Source organism: Oncorhynchus masou, unplaced genomic scaffold, assembly GCF_036934945.1.
Source record: "Oncorhynchus masou masou isolate Uvic2021 unplaced genomic scaffold, UVic_Omas_1.1 unplaced_scaffold_1191, whole genome shotgun sequence".
Lineage (NCBI taxonomy): Eukaryota > Metazoa > Chordata > Actinopteri > Salmoniformes > Salmonidae > Oncorhynchus > Oncorhynchus masou.
Genome location: NW_027001685.1, coordinates 121761 through 140674, shown reverse-complemented (window position 1 = coordinate 140674; position 18914 = coordinate 121761). Strand labels below are relative to the sequence as shown.

The 18914-nt window shown below is 44.6% G+C and overlaps 1 protein-coding gene across 1 annotated transcript in view; it reads left to right on the top strand.

The window, feature by feature from the left end:
* The window catches only part of LOC135529637 (rho-related GTP-binding protein RhoE-like), a 34566-nt gene extending 23368 nt beyond the window's left edge, over positions 1–11198 (top strand). Inside the window, exons 3-5 of the mRNA XM_064958265.1 lie at positions 8496–8605; positions 9751–9885; positions 9993–11198. Of these exons, the coding sequence (XP_064814337.1) occupies positions 8496–8605; positions 9751–9885; positions 9993–10241 (494 nt within the window). The 3' untranslated portion in view covers positions 10242–11198. The remainder of the gene's footprint in view (positions 1–8495; positions 8606–9750; positions 9886–9992) is intronic.
* The last annotated feature ends 7716 nt before the right edge of the window (positions 11199–18914 follow it).

Here is an 18914-nt window from a genome sequence, read left to right as displayed (position 1 = left end):
CGGTGCATATTAACATTTTTAACGTTAACGTTGTTAGCCTGAAAGAAAACTCAATAAAATTAGTTTTTGCATGTCTGCATGCCTTAGATCAGCTGTACTGTATACTCATTTACACTGTGTGACCTGGGTAACTGAATCATATAGACTGTGTGACCTGGGTAACTGAATCATATAGACTGTGTGACCTGGGGAAACTGAATCATATAGACTGTGTGACCTGGGTAACTGAATCACATAGACTGTGTGACCTGGGTAACTGAATCATATAGACTGTGACCTGCGTAACTGAATCATATAGACTGTGTGACCTGGGGAAACTGAATCATATAGTCTGTGTGACCTGGGTAACTGAATCCTATAGACTGTGTGATCTGGGGAAACTGAATCATATAGACTATGTGACCTGGGTAACTGAATCATATAGACTGTGTGACCTGGGTAACTGAATCATATAGACTGTGTGACCTGGGGAAACTGAATCATATAGACTGTGTGACCTGGGTAACTGAATCATATAGACTGTGTGACCTGGGGAAACTGAATCATATAGACTGTGTGACCTGGGTAACTGAATCATATTGACTCTGTGACCTGGGGTAACTGAATCACATAGACTGTGTGACCTGGGTAACTGAATCCTATAGACTGTGTGATCTGGGGAAACTGAATCATATAGACTGTGTGACCTGGGTAACTGAATCACATAGACTGTGTGACCTGGGGTAACTGAATCACATAGTTTGTGTGACCTGGGTAACTGAATCATATTGACTCTGTGACCTGGGGAAACTGAATCATATAGACTGTGTGACCTGGGGAAACTGAATCATATAGACTGTGTGACCTGGGGAAACTGAATCATATAGACTATGTGACCTGGGTAACTGAATCATATAGACTGTGTGACCTGGGGAAACTGAATCATATAGACTATGTGACCTGGGTAACTGAATCATATAGACTATGTGACCTGGGTAACTGAATCATATAGACTGTGTGACACACATACAGAAGTTTCAAAACAATAAAGACATTGAAAATGTCATATTATATATATATATATATATATATATATATATATATATATATATATATATATATACAGTGTTTTTACAAGGTACAAATTTGAAAGGACACAAGATAAAATAAATAAGCATAGATATGGGTTGTATTTACAATGGTGTTTGTTCCTCACTGGTTGCCCTTTTCTCGTGGCAACAGGTCACAAATCTTGCTGCTCTGATGGCACACTGTGGAATTTTACCCAGTAGATATGGGGGTTTTTCAAAATTGGATTTGTTTTCAATTCTTTGTGGATCTGTGTAATCTGAGGGAAATATGTCTCTCTAATATGGTCATACATTGGGCAGGAGGTTAGGAAGTGCAGCTCAGTTTCCACCTCATTTTGTGGGCAGTGAGCACATAGCCTGTCTTCTCTTGAGAGCCATGTCTGCCTACGGCGGCCTTTCTCAATAGCAAGGCTATGCTCGCTGAGTCTGTACATAGTCAAAGCTTTCCTTAATTTTGGGTCAGTCACAGTGGTCAGGTATTCTGCCGCTGTGTACTCTCTGTGTAGGGCCAAATAGCATTCTAGTTTGCTCTGTTTTTTTGTTAATTCTTTCCAATGTGTCAAGTAATTATCTTTTTGTTTTCTCATGATTTGGTTGGGTCTAATTGTGCTGCTGTCATGGGGCTCTGTAGGGTGTGTTTGTGTTTGTGAACAGAGCCCCAGGACCAGCTTGCTTAGGGACTCTTCTCCAGGTTCATCTCTCTGTAGGTGATGGCTTTGTTGTGGAAGGTTTGGGAATCGCTTCCTTTTAGGTGGTTATAGAATTTAACAGCTCTTTTCTGGATTTTGATAATTAGTGGGTATCGGCCTAATTCTGCTCTGCATGCACTATTTGGTGTTCTACGTTGTACACAGAGGATATTTTTGCAGAATTCTGCGTGCAGAGTCTCAATTTGGTGTTTGTCCCATTTTGTAAAGTCTTGGTTGGTGAGCGGACCCCAGACCTCACAACCATAAAGGGCAATGGGCTCTATGACTGATTCAAGTATTTTTAGCCAAATCCTAATTGGTATGTTGAAATTTATGTTCCTTTTGATGGCATAGAATGCCCTTCTTGCCTTGTCTCTCAGATCATTCACAGCTTTGTGGAAGTTACCTGTGGGGCTGATGTTTAGGCCAAGGTATGTATAGTTTTTTGTGTGCTCTAGGGCAACAGTGTCTAGATGGAATTTGTATTTGTGGTCCTGGTGACTGGACCTTTTTGGAACACCATTATTTTGGTCTTACTGAGATTTACTGTCAGGGCCCAGGTCTGACAGAATCTGTGCATAAGATCTAGGTGCTGCTGTAGGCCCTCCTTGGTTGGTGACAGAAGCACCAGATCATCAGCAAACAGCAGACATTTGACTTCAGATTCTAGTAGGGTGAGGCCGGGTGCTGCAGACTTTTCTAGTGCCCGTGCTAGTTCGTTGATATATATGTTGAAGAGGGTGGGGCTTAAGCTGCATCCCTGTCTAACCCCACGACCCTGTGTGAAGAAATTTGTGTGTTTTTTGCCAATTTTAACCGCACACTTGTTGTTTGTGTACATGGATTTTATGATGTCGTATGTTTTACCCCCAACACCACTTTCCATCAGTTTGTATAGCAGACCCTCATGCCAAATTGAGTCGAAGGCTTTTTTGAAATCAACAAAGCATGAGAAGACTTTGCCTTTGTTTTGGTTTGTTTGGTTGTCAATTAGGGTGTGCAGGGTGAATACATGGTCTGTTGTACGGTAATTTGGTAAAAGCCAATTTGACATTTGCTCAGTACATTGTTTTCATTGAGGAAGTGTACGAGTCTGCTGTTAATGATAATGCAGAGGATTTTCCCAAGGTTACTGTTGACGCATATTCCACGGTAGTTATTGGGGTCAAATTTGTCTCCATTTTTGTGGATTGGGGTGATCAGTCCTTGGTTCCAAATATTGGGGAAGATGCCAGAGCTAAGGATGATGTTAAAGAGTTTTAGTATAGCCAATTGGAATTTGTTGTCTGTATATTTGATCATTTCATTGAGGATACCATTCTCTCTCTCTCTCTCTCTCTCTCTCTCTCTCTCTGTCTCTCTCTCTCTCTGTCTCTGTCTCTCTCTCTCTCTCTCTCTCTCTCTCTCTGTTGTTCTTCACTTCTCACATTGACACACACTCTTGCATTAGGGCCTTTTTCTTAAGTGGCATGCTTGAGGTTGATGGGATTCAGAGGTCTGGCAGCAGGACTAACTGTGGAATGAATGGTTCACATGGAGCTGAACTGTTGTGGTACACACAGGGCCCCACTCAGCTGTCAGCTCAGCTGGCACCCTATTCCCTATGAAGTGCACTCAGCAAATGGGGTGCCATTTGGGACGCACGCTAAGACTTAGAGCTCTGTGGTCAGGCCTCTCTCTCTCTGCCTCGTCTGTCACTCTGAGGGCTGAAGAGAGAGACATGGAGCATGTGTTAACAGCTGCCTACTCCCCCAATGTGTCTGTCTGTCTGTCTGTCTGTCTGTCTGTCTGTCTGTCTGTGAGAGATATTGAAAAATAGAGATTAAGGGAGCAAGAGAAAAGGAGAGAGACAGAGAAGGAGAGAGAGAAGAGAACAAAAGAGGCAGAACAGTGGGTGGGTGTCTTCCTTCCTCTCAGATTAAAATGTCCTGAGGGGAACAAGGACGGAGCAGAAACTAATGAGGTGATAGTCAACAGGACTTTGTCCACTGTGGAACTTCCTCTCTCTCGGTGCGTGCGTGCGTGTGTGTGTGCGTGTGGCGTTCCATCAGCTGGGCACCAGGAGATGTCCTCACAGGGGTTCACATCCAGCTGGGATGAAACAGACACATAGCAGCATCCTCCTATAACACTTCCATAAGAGAGGAACAGCTATTTATGGCTGAGGAAAACACCCAAATACACTCCACTGTTTGTCCTGGGATAGCCACAAACTTATTGTGGGGTTTTGAATCTGTCTTCTATAGAACTACTAACAGCATGACCCTTAGCAGAAACCCCATCCTCTATAAAATAACATTGAAAATTGCCCCCAGATTTCACGTGGAGGGAGGGTTTGTCACTATTCTGAATGTTGCATCCAGATTTCACGTGGAGGGAGGGTTTGTCACTATTCTGAATGTTGCCCCCAGATTTCACGTGGAGGGAGGGTTTGTCACTATTCTGAATGTTGCCCCCAGATTTCCTGTGGAGGGAGGGTTTGTCACTATTCTGAATGTTGCCCCCAGATTTCCTGTGGAGGGAGGGTTTGTCACTATTCTGAATGTTGCCCCCAGATTTCACGTGGAGGGAGGGTTTGTCACTATTCTGAATGTTGCCCCCAGATTTCACGTGGAGGGAGGGTTTGTCACTATTCTGAATGTTTCCCCCAGATTTCACGTGGAGGGAGGGTTTGTCACTATTCTGAATGTTGCCCCCAGATTTCACGTGGAGGGAGGGTTTGTCACTATTCTGAATGTTTCCCCCAGATTTCACGTGGAGGGAGGGTTTGTCACTATTCTGAATGTCTGGATGTGATTGTGTCACTTAGTGATTATAGAACTTCCAGTAAATATGTGAAACATATCCTTCTGCGTTCCTCTCCGTTGAGGACAGAGCAGCAAGCTACCCCATCCTCAACATCCTCTAACTGATCCTTACCCCCATCCTCAACATCCTCTAACTGATCCTTACCCCCATCCTCAACATCCTCTAACTGATCCTTACCCCCATCCTCAACATCCTCTAACTGATCCTTACCCCCATCCTCAACATCCTCTAACTGATCCTTACCCCCATCCTCAACATCCTCTAACTGATCCTTACCCCCATCCTCAACATCCTCTAACTGATCCTTACCCCCATCCTCAACATCCTCTAACTGATCCTTACCCCCATCCTCAACATCCTCTAACTGATCCTTACCCCATCTTCAACATCCTCTAACTGATCCTTACCCCCATCCTCAACATCCTCTAACTGATCCTTACCCCATCCTCAACATCCTCTAACTGATCCTTACCCCCATCCTCAACATCCTCTAACTGATCCTTACCCCCATCCTCAACATCCTCTAACTGATCCTTACCCCCATCCTCAACATCCTCTAACTGATCCTTACCCCCATCCTCAACATCCTCTAACTGATCCTTACCCCCATCCTCAACATCCTCTAACTGATCCTTACCCCCATCCTCAACATCCTCTAACTGATCCTTACCCCCATCCTCAACATCCTCTAACTGATCCTTACCCCCATCCTCAACATCCTCTAACTGATCCTTACCCCCATCCTCAACATCCTCTAACTGATCCTTACCCCCATCCTCAACATCCTCTAACTGATCCTTACCCCCATCCTCAACATCCTCTAACTGATCCTTACCCCCATCCTCAACATCCTCTAACTGATCCTTACCCCCATCCTCAACATCCTCTAACTGATCCTTACCCCCATCCTCAACATCCTCTAACTGATCCTTACCCCATCCTCAACATCCTCTAACTGATCCTTACCCCATCCTCAACATCCTCTAACTGATCCTTACCCCCATCCTCAACATCCTCTAACTGATCCTTACCCCATCCTCAACATCCTCTAACTGATCCTTACCCCATCTTCAACATCCTCTAACTGATCCTTACCCCCATCCTCAACATCCTCTAACTGATCCTTACCCCCATCCTCAACATCCTCTAACTGATCCTTACCCCCATCCTCAACATCCTCTAACTGATCCTTACCCCATCCTCAACATCCTCTAACTGATCCTTACCCCATCCTCAACATCCTCTAACTGATCCTTACCCCCATCCTCAACATCCTCTAACTGATCCTTACCCCCATCCTCAACATCCTCTAACTGATCCTTACCCCCATCCTCAACATCCTCTAACTGATCCTTACCCCCATCCTCCACATCCTCTAACTGATCCTTACCCCATCTTCAACATCCTCTAACTGATCCTTACCCCATCTTCAACATCCTCTAACTGATCCTTACCCCCATCCTCAACATCCTCTAACTGATCCTTACCCCCATCCTCCACATCCTCTAACTGATCCTTACCCCCATCCTCCACATCCTCTAACTGATCCTTACCCCATCTTCAACATCCTCTAACTGATCCTTACCCCATCTTCAACATCCTCTAACTGATCCTTACCCCCATCCTCAACATCCTCTAACTGATCCTTACCCCATCTTCAACATCCCCTAACTGATCCTTACCCCCATCCTCAACATCCTCTAACTTATCCTTACCCCCATCCTCAACATCCTCTAACTGATCCTTACCCCATCCTCAACATCCTCTAACTGATCCTTACCCCCATCCTCCACATCCTCTAACTGATCCTTACCCCCATCCTCAACATCCTCTAACTGATCCTTACCCCCATCCTCAACATCCTCTAACTGATCCTTACCCCCATCCTCAACATCCTCTAACTGATCCTTACCCCATCCTCAACATCCTCTAACTGATCCTTACCCCCATCCTCAACATCCTCTAACTGATCCTTTCCCCATCCTCAACATCCTCTAACTGATCCTTACCCCCATCCTCAACATCCTCTAACTGATCCTTACCCCCATCCTCAACATCCTCTAACTGATATTTTCCCCCATCCTCAACATCCTCTAACTGATCCTTACCCCCATCCTCCACATCCTCTAACTGATCCTTACCCCCATCCTCCACATCCTCTAACTGATCCTTACCCCATCCTCAACATCCTCTAACTGATCCTTACCCCATCTTCAACATCCTCTAACTGATCTTTACCCCATCCTCAACATCCTCTAACTGATCCTTAACCCATCCTCAACATCCTCTAACTGATCCTTACCCCCATCCTCCACATCCTCTAACTGATCCTTACCCCCATCCTCCACATCCTCTAACTGATCCTTACCCCCATCCTCAACATGCTCTAACTGATCCTTACCCCATCCTCAACATCCTCTAACTGATCCTTAACCCCATCCTCCACATCCTCTAACTGATCCTTACCCCCATCCTCCACATCCTCTAACTGATCCTTACCCCCATCCTCCACATCCTCTAACTGATCCTTACCCCCATCCTCCACATCCTCTAACTGATCCTTACCCCATCCTCAACATCCTCTAACTGATCCTTACCCCCATCCTCAACATCCTCTAACTGATCTTTACCCCATCCTCAACATCCTCTAACTGATCCTTACCCCCATCCTCCACATCCTCTAACTGATCCTTACCCCATCCTCAACATCCTCTAACTGATCCTTACCCCCATCCTCCACATCCTCTAACTGATCCTTACCCCCATCCCCAACATCCAACCAAACACAGTGTTTTTATGATCAGCAATCTTACGGCCAGCTTTGCAGTAGCTATAGAGAGAAACCCTGGCCTGGGTGGGTCTGAAATGACACAATATTCCCTATATCGTGCACTTATATAGAGCACTCTGGTCAAAAGTAGTGCACGATATAGGGAATAGGGTGTGTGGCAGGGCAGGAGGACGATGAATGGATGTTGATCCAGCTTCTTCCAGATACTGCATTCCTTCCTGTGTGCGGGTGTGTGTGTGTGGTGGCTTCCTCTGGGCTTGTGGAAAAGACCTCCCAAGAGTCCCAGCCACTTTAGACATGAAAAACTAAATTCCCCGGATTCTTTGGCAGCGGGGCTTTGTTACATGTGGGTAGCCCTAGATTTTAGTTTCCACAGCTGCTCACGTGCCCCGGTCGCTCACCTTGATGTAAGCCTAAACCCCTCACCACTAAGCTGTTACAGAGATAGGGGAGGAGGGAGGTTGGGATGGAGAGAGTGAAAGAGAGAGGCGTTTTCCTACACATGGTCTCAGTTTAAGGGGTTGGCATGGTTTTCTAGGTTTCTGCTTTCTCTGGAACTCTGGTCTGTCTCGAGAGAGAAGTAACCTCGTCCTCAAACTCAAACACAACGTATTGCTGCAGTTAGCATAACGTTTGCATCTCTTCTGTTGATGGTCTTCCAGTGTGCATTATCTTGATGCTAATGACTGTGTCCTTCGCTGTTTGAGAAATAGTCTCTCATCACCAAAACATCTTCATCTCTATCACTATTGGATTTCCTGTGTGACTTTGAGGCAAAATCTGTCAATATCTGGTTTGGACAGGTTTGGTTGGCCCATAGGATGCTCAATGTATCCATGTGTGTTTTTTCCCTCTGTCTCAATCTCTTACATCCACAGCAGGAGTGTTAGTTCTCTGTGTATTGTGTGAGTTGTAGTTCTCTGTGTATTGTGTGAGTTGTAATTCTCTGAGTATTGTGTGATTGTAGTTTTCTGTGTATTGTGTGGGTTGTAGTTCTCTGTGTATTGTGTGAGTTGTAGTTCTCTGTGTATTGTGTGAGTTGTAGTTCTATGTGTATCATTTGAGTTGTAGTTCTCTGTGTATTGTATGAGTTGTAGTTGTCCGTGTGCTGACCTGTGCTTTGTTCTGTTGTTTCAGGGTCTCCATACTACGACAACGTGAGGCCTCTCTCCTACCCAGACTCAGACGCTGTCCTTATCTGTTTTGACGTCAGCCGTCCTGACACACTCGACAGCGTAATAAAGAAGGTGTGTACCACAGGAGGCTGGTGGCACCTTAATTGGGGAGGAAAGGCTCGTGATAATGGTTGGAGTGGAATGGATGGAATGGTATCAAATACATCAAACACATGGTTTCCATGGTTTCCAGGTGTTGATACCATTCTATTGGCTCAGTTCCAGACATTATTATGGTCCGTCCTCCACTTGTGTGTACCTACCATTAGTCAACCTCTACAGCCTTTAGAATATGGACCTTCATGTGTTTTTCTTTTACCTCACTTGAAAGAAACTACATGTCCAGTTTTCATTCAATGAATTCATTTTAATATCCTTTTCACTGGACCTCCCCCAGAACGTTTTCCCAGTCATTTCCAGTTTTTCCCAGTCATTTCCAGTTTTTAAACATCTAGAGAGTGGAGGTACAGACAGAGGTCGTAATGGGTCAGGGGGCGTTAGGGTGAGAGGAGGGCAGGGAAAGGAAGGGAGTGCTTTTAGTGTCCTCTGATGTGACTCTGCTATAGAAAAAAAAACACATGACAAGGTTCCGTTACAAAACATAGTTCCTTCCTTCCTCTTGGCCAGTTCAAACAATCACCTGTCTGTACAACACTGAACATGATCCCTCAATGTCCAGCCAGCCAGCCAGCCAGCCAGTCAGCCAGCCAGCCAGCCAGTCAGCCAGCCAGTCAGCCAAACACTCCTTGTTCTCCAGACTGCATTAGTAGCAGATTATATCCACTGATTAAAGGCCATTGATCCCAGAGTGTTTATTGTGTTTGAGAGGAAACGCGAAGGATTATCTCTGGCCTTAAATCCTCCGATACTGCATTCCTTCCTGGGTTCAACGCCGTGTGATGCGGCATGGTGACTGGAAACAGGAAGTGGCTTTGTCCTTCAGAAGGAGAGGGCTCAGGTTCTGTCTGAAAAAAGTGTACAAGCCGTCCAATACTTGATACCTCCAGTCCTTGATTCCTCAATTACTCTCTCTCAAAATCCATTGGGGGAGAGGCTCCAAGGTCCATCCTCTTGTACCTCCTCCTCCAATGAGCTTTGAGAGGGAGGCGAGGAATCAAGTACGGGAGGAGGCAAGTATTTGATGGCTAGTCTGGACTAGCTCCCATTCTGTCTGGTCCTGTCCTCCCAGTCTCAATGACTTTCTCTGTCCTCCACAGTGGAAAGGGGAGATCCAGGAGTTCTGTCCCAACACCAAGATGCTCCTGGTGGGCTGCAAATCGGACCTGCGCACCGACCTCTCCACGCTGGTGGAGCTGTCCAATCACAGACAGATGCCTGTGTCATATGATCAGGTACGGTGGTTGTAGAGTGCATTTTCTTCAGATTTTTGGGTCAATTCCATTTCAATTCAGTCAATTCAGGAAGTAAAGTGAAATTCCAATGTGTTTTCTTTCTACAGGGTTCCAACATGGCCAAACAGATCTCAGCCCCCTACATCGAGTGCTCAGCCCAGCAGTCAGAGAACAGCGTCAGGGACATTTTCCACGTGGCCACCTTGGCCTGCGTCAACAAGAACAACAAGAATGTCAAACGCAACAAATCTACCAGAGGCAACAAAAGGATCTCGCACATGCCCACTAGGCCCGACCTCGCGGCGGTAGCGTCAGACCTGCGGAAGGACAAAGCAAAGAGTTGCTGTGTTATGTGACCTGGTGGGCAGGGTCACGACCCTCGGGAGTGGGTTTGCAGGCTGGGATTGAAGCATGCAGTGAGGACAGGGGTTAAAGGTCAGAGCATAGTGCATTTTGGAACATTAGAGGGTGAGGCCCTTCCTGCACTTTAAAGCCCTTGGCCTGCTGTCCTGGGGTGGAGTTTTGTATATGCATCATACAATGTAAATGTAGATGAAATCCACCGTATCAATGACAACACAATAGTCTTTCAGTGTAGCCTGTCTGTCTACCATCCATCTCCCTTACATATCTTTTACCAGAAGAGGAAGCTATCTCTGCTTTGGGCCAATTAGCTGCCTTCCTTCCGGCGGCTTCCCGGGAGGTAGTAACACTGTTTCCTCTTAGAGCTGGACGAGGAAGTGGTCATGGCCTTTCACAGGAAATTACCATTTCCACAGGAAGTGGTGTCACGTAGGAAAAGTTGAACGAGTCCCTGACGTTTTTCTAAGGACTTCGGAAAGGATGTCCACGCTGTACATGATGATTGGCTCACCCCCGTCTGTACAGCTGACTCCATCACCATGAGAGACTGCAGCGGTGCACTCTGGAACGCTGAAGACGAGCGGCCATCTTGCACTGGATCAAAGACCTGGAAGTGACATGACACTGCGCACGCAGCACATCACTATGGTTTCCATCAGCTTGTTTGTTTCTCTTCCCCCTTCTTGTGGTTGCAAGTCAAGTGTTTCCTGACCTAATAGTCCCGTTGTTCCAGTCATGTCTTTCCTGTATTTTGTAGAATTTACTGTAAGCCCATATCATTTAAACCAATGACCGTTGACTTCCTAGGACTTCTGATCTGTTTGGCGTAATGATAGACAGGGTATTGTGATGCTGAACAGTTTATGGACATGTCCTTTCAGCTATGCAACACCTTCTGCTCTCAGCAAGGGAGGGGAATGAAATAAATAAACAAATGAAGCATGACTTTGGTTGAAACGAAGGCACTTTTTAAAGATCAAGGCTTCGCTAAAAGCGTTGTTCACTGGATATGTCTAAAGTATAAATGCACTTTTTAAAGATCAAGGCTTCGCTGAAAAGCGCCATGAATTCTGGTATATTCCAATGCCTTTATTAAACCCAGCTAGCCTGATGCTTTTCAAATGTTTTCAGAACAGCTTCTCCTAGAGCAGTATCATCAGCTAGCCTGCTAATGCTTTCTGTTTCAGAAATGAATGAAAAGAAATAAACGGTTGTTTGTTGTGTAAAGTGTTTTGTCATTAGGTCATCCTCCCCCTTTTTTAAATGTAACTGTTATGTCTGTGTCCCATTGTTGTTGCTACAATATTTATTGAATTATATATATTTTCCCTTTCAAATAAAAGCAAAATTAGGAAAAAAAACACAGAATTCGTATTTTTTTTCATCACATCGCATGTGTAATGGCTAGCTTAGTTAGCGGTGCGCGCTAAATAGCGTTTCAATTGGTGACGTCACTTGCTCTCAGACCTTGAAGTAGTAGTTCCCCTTGCTCTGCAAGGGCTGCGGCTTTTGTGGAGCGATGGGTAACGATGCTTTGTGGGTGACTGTTGTTGATGTATGCAGAGGGTCCCTGGTTCGCGCCCGGGCATGGGCGAGGGGACGGTGTAAAGTTATACTGTTACACATGACATGTTTAAAATAAAATGTCATTCAGTTCCACAGACAAAGAACTGTGTCTCGTTGGCTGTTCTTGACTTTGCCCCTGTAGGCATGTTATAGATACATTTAATTGATGTCGCAAAAAACTCTGGTAGAAATATATAGCCTTTTGCTTCAGGAGATGGAGTGAGTGTCATGACTTGAATTAAACCCAATGTCACACAGATGAGCTCAAATCAAATATTCGGGGGGCTGTCAGCCTCGAACACAACAAACTGTTTTCCTTCAATATACAACCCAGACAAACTGTTTCCCTTCAATATACAACCCAGACAAACTGTTCCCCGTCAATATACAACCCAGACAAACTGTTTCCCCTTCAATATACAACCCAGACAAACTGTTTCCCCTTCAATATACAACCCAGACAAACTGTGTCCCTTCAATATACAACCCAGACAAACTGTTTCCCTTCAATATACAACCCAGACAAACTGTTTCCCTTCAATATACAACCCAGACAAACTGTTTCCCTTCAATATACAACCCAGACAAACTGTTTCCCTTCAATATACAACCCAGACAAACTGTTTCCCTTCAATATACAACCCAGACAAACTGTTTCCCTTCAATATACAACCCAGACAAACTGTTTCCCTTCAATATACAACCCAGACAAACTGTTTCCCTTCAATATACAACCCAGACAAACTGTTTCCCTTCAATATACAACCCAGACAAACTGTTTCCCTTCAATATACAACCCAGACAAACTGTTTCCCTTCAATATACAACCCAGACAAACTGTTTCACTTCAATATACAACCCAGACAAACTGTTTCCCTTCAATATACAACCCAGACAAACTGTTTCCCTTCAATATACAACCCAGACAAACTGTTTCACTTCAATATACAACCCAGACAAACTGTTTTGTTTCAAATTGCACCCAATACATCAAAGTGTCATGAGAATGTACATAACTCACCCAGAATCTAGGTAAAAAACGTCATCTAGCTGATATTGAGATGTACGATATTATCACCAGTCTGTCCGGGGTGAGTGATGAATGCCAGTGGTGGATGATGTGGTTGAGGGAATACAACAATAATGCTGCTTGACATTGTGGATGTTTAGGATCAATCAAAGTGCAGATAATGGACTAGCTTGATCATTTGTAGCCTGTAACACCCTGTAGCTCTGCAAATGAACAACAATCTACAGTATTTCATTACAGCCACAAGAAACAATTGTAGATTAATAATGGTTAAAGAAATTAGATATTGGCTCCTTAGTTCCTTCCCAATGCTTGCAATATTTCCATGTCTATCCAAGTCTTAGGGCCCCAGACTGGGGTAAGGGTGGAACACCAGACTGGGGTAAGGGTGGAACACCAGACTGGGGTAAGGGTGGAACACCAGACTGGGGTAAGGGTGGAACACCAGACTGGGGTAAGGGTTAAACACCAGACTGGGGTAAGGGTGGAACACCAGACTGGGGTAAGGATGGAACACCAGACTGGGGTAAGGATGGAACACCAGACTGGGGAAGGGTTAAACACCAGACTGGGGTAAGGATGGAACACCAGACTGGGGTAAGGGTGGAACACCACTAGACTGGGGAAGGGTTAAACACCAGACTAGGGTAAGGGTGGAACACCAAACTGGGGTAAGGATGGAACACCACCAGACTGGGGTAAGGATGGAACACCACCAGACTGGGGTAAGGGTGGAACACCAGACTAGGGTAAGGGTGGAACACCAGACTGGGGTAAGGGTGGAACACCACCAGACTGGGGTAAGGGTTAAACACCAGACTGGGGTAAGGGTTGAACACCAGACTAGGGTAAGGAAAGGAACACCACCAGACTGGGGTAAGGGTTAAACACCAGACTGGGGTAAGGGTTGAACACCAGACTGGGGTAAGGGTGGAACACCAGACTGGAGTAAGGGTGGAACACCAGACTGGGGTAAGGGTGGAACACCAGACTGGTACACATGTTGTTGAGGCCCTAAAGCCTTGACACCTACGGTACACATGTTGTTGAGGCCCTAAAGCCTTGACACCTACGGTACACATGTTGTTGAGGCCCTAAAGCCTTGACACCTACGGTACACATGTTGTTGAGGCCCTAAAGCCTTGACACCTACGGTACACATCTTGTTGAGGCCCTAAAGCCTTCACACCTACGGTACACATCTTGTTGAGGCCCTAAAGCCTTGACACCTACGGTACACATCTTGTTGAGGCCCTAAAGCCTTCACACCTACGGTACACATCTTGTTGAGGCCCTAAAGTAGTACTTAGGCTGCGTTTTCACAGGCAGAACAATCACATCAGATCAGATTTTTTTCACATCAGATCTTTTTCAGAGCTGATCTGATTGGTCAAAAGACCAATTAGTGAAAATGAGATCATAATTGGTCTGTCTGTGTTAACACAGCCTCGGAGTAGAGCACAGGTGATGAGGGATTTTAATTGTGCCAAATGGCTTTTTTACAGGTCTTTCACAAATCATTCATAGCCCTCAGTTGGGAAGTTCTATGTTATAGTCCTCAGTTGGGAAGTTCTATGTCATAGCCCTCAGTTGGGAAGTTCTATGTCATAGCCCTCAGTTGGGAAGTTCTATGTTATAGTCCTCAGTTGGGAAGTTCTATGTTATAGTCCTCAGTTGGGAAGTTCTATGTCATAGCCCTCAGTTGGGAAGTTCTATGTCATAGCCCTCAGTTGGGAAGTTCTATGTCATAGCCCTCAGTTGGGAAGTTCTATGTCATAGTCCTCAGTTGGGAAGTTCTATGTCATAGCCCTCAGTTGGGAAGTTCTATGTCATAGCCCTCAGTTGGGAAGTTCTATGTCATAGCCCTCAGTTGGGAAGTTCTATGTTATAGCCCTCAGTTGGGAAGTTCTATGTTATAGCCCTCAGTTGGGAAGTTCTATGTTATAGCCCTCAGTTGGGAAGTTCTATGTTATAGCCCTCAGTTGGGAAGTTCTATGTTATTGTCCTCAGTTGGGAAGTTCTATGTTATAGCCCTCAGTTGGGAAGTTCTATGTTATAGCCCTCAGTTGGGAAGTTCTATGTTATAGCCCTCAGTTGGGAAGTTCTATGTTATAGCCCTCTCAGTTGGGAAGTTCTATGTTATAGCCCTTGGGAAGTTCTATGTTATAGCCCTCAGTTGGGAAGTTCTATGTTATAGCCCTCAGTTGGGAAGTGCTATGTTATGTCAGTTGGGATAGTTATAGCCCTCAGTTGGGAAGTGCTATGTTATAGCCCTCAGTTGGGAAGTGCTATGTTATAGCCCTCAGTTGGGAAGTTCTATGTTATAGCCCTCAGTTGGGAAGTTCTATGTTATAGCCCTCAGTTGGGAAGTTCTCTCAGTTGGGAAGTTCTATGTTATAGCCCTCAGTTGGGAAGTTCTATGTTATAGCCCTCAGTTGGGAAGTTCTATGTTATAGCCCTCAGTTGGGAAGTTCTATGTTATAGCCCTCAGTTGGGAAGTTCTATGTTATAGCCCTCAGTTGGGAAGTTCTATGTTATAGCCCTCAGTTGGGAAGTTCTATGTTATAGTCCTCAGTTGGGAAGTTCTATGTTATAGTCCTCAGTTGGGAAGTTCTATGTTATAGCCCTCAGTTGGGAAGTTCTATGTTATAGCCCTCAGTTGGGAAGTTCTATGTTATAGCCCTCAGTTGGGAAGTTCTATGTTATAGCCCTCAGTTGGGAAGTTCTATGTTATAGCCCTCAGTTGGGAAGTTCTATGTTATAGTCCTCGGTTGGGAAGTTCTATGTTATAGCCCTCAGTTGGGAAGTTCTATGTTATAGCCCTCAGTTGGGAAGTTCTATGTTATAGTCCTCAGTTGGGAAGTTCTATGTTATAGTCCTCAGTTGGGAAGTTCTATGTTATAGTCCTCAGTTGGGAAGTTCTATGTTATAGCCCTCAGTTGGGAAGTTCTATGTTATAGTCCTCAGTTGGGAAGTTCTATGTTATAGTCCTCAGTTGGGAAGTTCTATGTTATAGTCCTCAGTTGGGAAGTTCTATGTTATAGTCCTCAGTTGGGAAGTTCCATGTTATAGTCCTCGGTTGGGAAGTTCTCTGTTATAGTCCTCGGTTGGGTGGTTCAATGTCGTCGTGCACATCTTCACTTCAGAGTGTAAGAATGGTAAAGAATGCTAAAATGTCAGAACGCTACAGCAGTGCTGATGGATGGATGCCAGGAAGACAGACAGGAATCTCCAAGCAATAACCGATGGCAATGTTCAGTGTAAAAGCCCTCTGAACAAAGGACCAAGGCCAGACAGAATCAGTTATGTATGGAATCACAATAGAGTACGGACACAGGAAGTTACTCTAACAAGAAGCTACATTGCCACATTTACCAGGATATAAATTCATTTAGCATAATATTAATGCATCCTACAGTATATCTGACTTCATTATGTGTTGCAGCCTTTTCCCCACTGAAATGCAGTGATCACACCCCTGGAATCAAATGGAAATGGAAAACAGGGACAAAAAAGGCAAACGCTGCTTTTTGTTTCAATATTAACATAACAGTAATTCAATATCTATTCCCCCAATAACCAACCATTTGAAATTTTAAAAAAACTATTTCCCTTTAGTCTCGGCCACACATTTAAAATGCAGAACACATCAAATATTTATGGACGTATCAACCCAATATCTTCAGGGATAGCCTGTAGATTACACCAGACAGGCTGCGGGGGAGAAATGGTGCTACCATGATTTAAGCATACAAAAGCAGAAAACATACCCGGATGTATATACTAACTAAATTATAAGATATTTCAACTTTTTAAAAGACTGTTTTTTGCAGCTAAAACATCGACTGAAAAGGAGAAGTGCCATACTAAAATATACAGCAGCATATGATTCCAAATGGTTTTGAAAACAGCATTTAACATCTCACTAAGAACATACAAAAACTTTAAAATGGATTAAACAAATGAGTGTGTGTGTGTGTGTGTGTGTGTGTGTGTGTGTGTGTGTCATTGGGGTCAGTGAGGTTAACTGGGAGAGAGAAGTGCCATACTAAAATATACCTTGGATTCTAAATGGCTTTGTAAGAACCCCTGATGTACATTAAATGGATGAAACGGATGGTGCATGCTGGAGTGGGTTCAGTGGGGTTGTCTGTGGCTGGAGGGAGCTGTCTGAGCTCACATGCATTCATCCATTTATCCACACCGCCTTGGGCATGCTCAGTCTGTCACAAATCTCATTAGAACATAAACACAACGTTCAAACCATTTCCTATCTGTTCCTGTAAAAAGGCTGAGCTGACCATTAGCCCTGGGCAGGTAGACAAAACTGGGAGAATTGCTCTGGAGAGATGGTTGGTCCCATAAATGGTTTGGAGAGATGATTGGTCCCATAAATGGTCTGGAGAGATGACTGGTCCCATAAGTGCTCTGGAGAGATGATTGGTCCCATAAATGCTCTGGAGAGATGATTGGTCCCATAAATGGTTTGGAGAGATGATTGGTCCCATAAATGGTCTGGAGAGATGATTGGTCCCATAAATGGTCTGAAGAGATGATTGGTCCCATAAATGGTCTGGAGAGATGGTTGGTCCCATAAATGGTCTGGAGAGATGGTTGGTCCCATAATGGTCTTGAGAGATGATTGGTGACATTAATGGTCTTGAGAGATGATTGGTGACATTAATGGTCTTGAGAGGTGATTGGTGACATTAATGGTTTGAGAGATGATTGGTCCCATAAATGGTCTTGAGAGGTGATAAATGGTCTGGAGAGATGACATTAATGGTCTTGAGAGGTGATTGGTGACATTAATGGTCTTGAGAGGTGATTGGTGACATTAATGGTCTGGAGAGGTGATTGGTGATATTAATGGTCTGGAGAGATGATTGGTCCCATAAATGGTCTTGAGAGGTGATTGGTGACATTAATGGTCTTGAGAGGTGATTGGTGAGAGGTGATGCATTAATGGTCTTGAGAGGTGATTGGTGACATTAATGGTCTAGAGAGGTGATTGGTGATATTAATGGTCTGGAGAGATGATTGGTCCCATAAATGGTCTTGAGAGGTGATTGGTGACATTAATGATCTAGAGAGGTGATTGGTGACATTAATGGTCTGGAGAGGTGATTGGTGACATTAATGATCTAATGGTCTAGAGGTGATTGGTGACATTAATGGTCTAGCGAAGGTGATTGGTGACATTAATGGTCTAGAGAAGGTGATTGGTGACATTAATGGTCTGGAGAGATGTCATTGGTGGGATAAATGTTCTGGAGAGAGGTGATTGGTGACATTAATGGTCTGGAAAGATGTCATTGGTGGGATAAATGTTCTTGAGAGAGGTGATTGGTGACATTATTGGTCTAGAGAGATGTCATTGGTGGGATAAATGTTCTGGAGAGAGGTGATTGGTGGGATAAATATTCTGGAGAGAGGTGATTGGTGAGGCTTGTCACCATTTGCTTCTATTGAAGACCATTGGTTATGTTGCCTTAACAGTACATTGGTTTGATCACTGACCGGCAGAGAACAGGAACAGACAGTGGCATCTTTACAGGCTACAGTTTTGAAATGATCAACCTATTTGAGCTGGGCATGCAGGGTAATTATAACCCACCCTCACTAACACATTAACAGAGATGGAACTACCATGAAACCAGCAGGGCACTTGAGACCAGAACTGCAATGATAATACATGTGAACAATAAGAGCAAATGAGATTCAGCTGTTTTTTGTTCATTCAAGTCTTAAATGTTAAATCTCCAGCACCCAGAGAGTCAGAGAGGAAAAGGAGTGGTCCCCTCAGCCCTCCGCTTGTCTGTTCTCCTCAGCAGCTCAGCAGCTGTGTTGGCCGGAACACAGACACACAGACACACACACACACACACAGACAGACAGACAGACAGACAGACAGACAGACAGACAGACAGACAGACAGACAGACACACAGCACAGTGAGCGTCTGGATCAATAGCCACTGCTGGTGGTTCATTGTTCCATAAATCCTCTCGCTTGAGGGAATCCGTCATGCACAGCTGTGGAATAGAGGCAGGGGAACACTGAAACAATG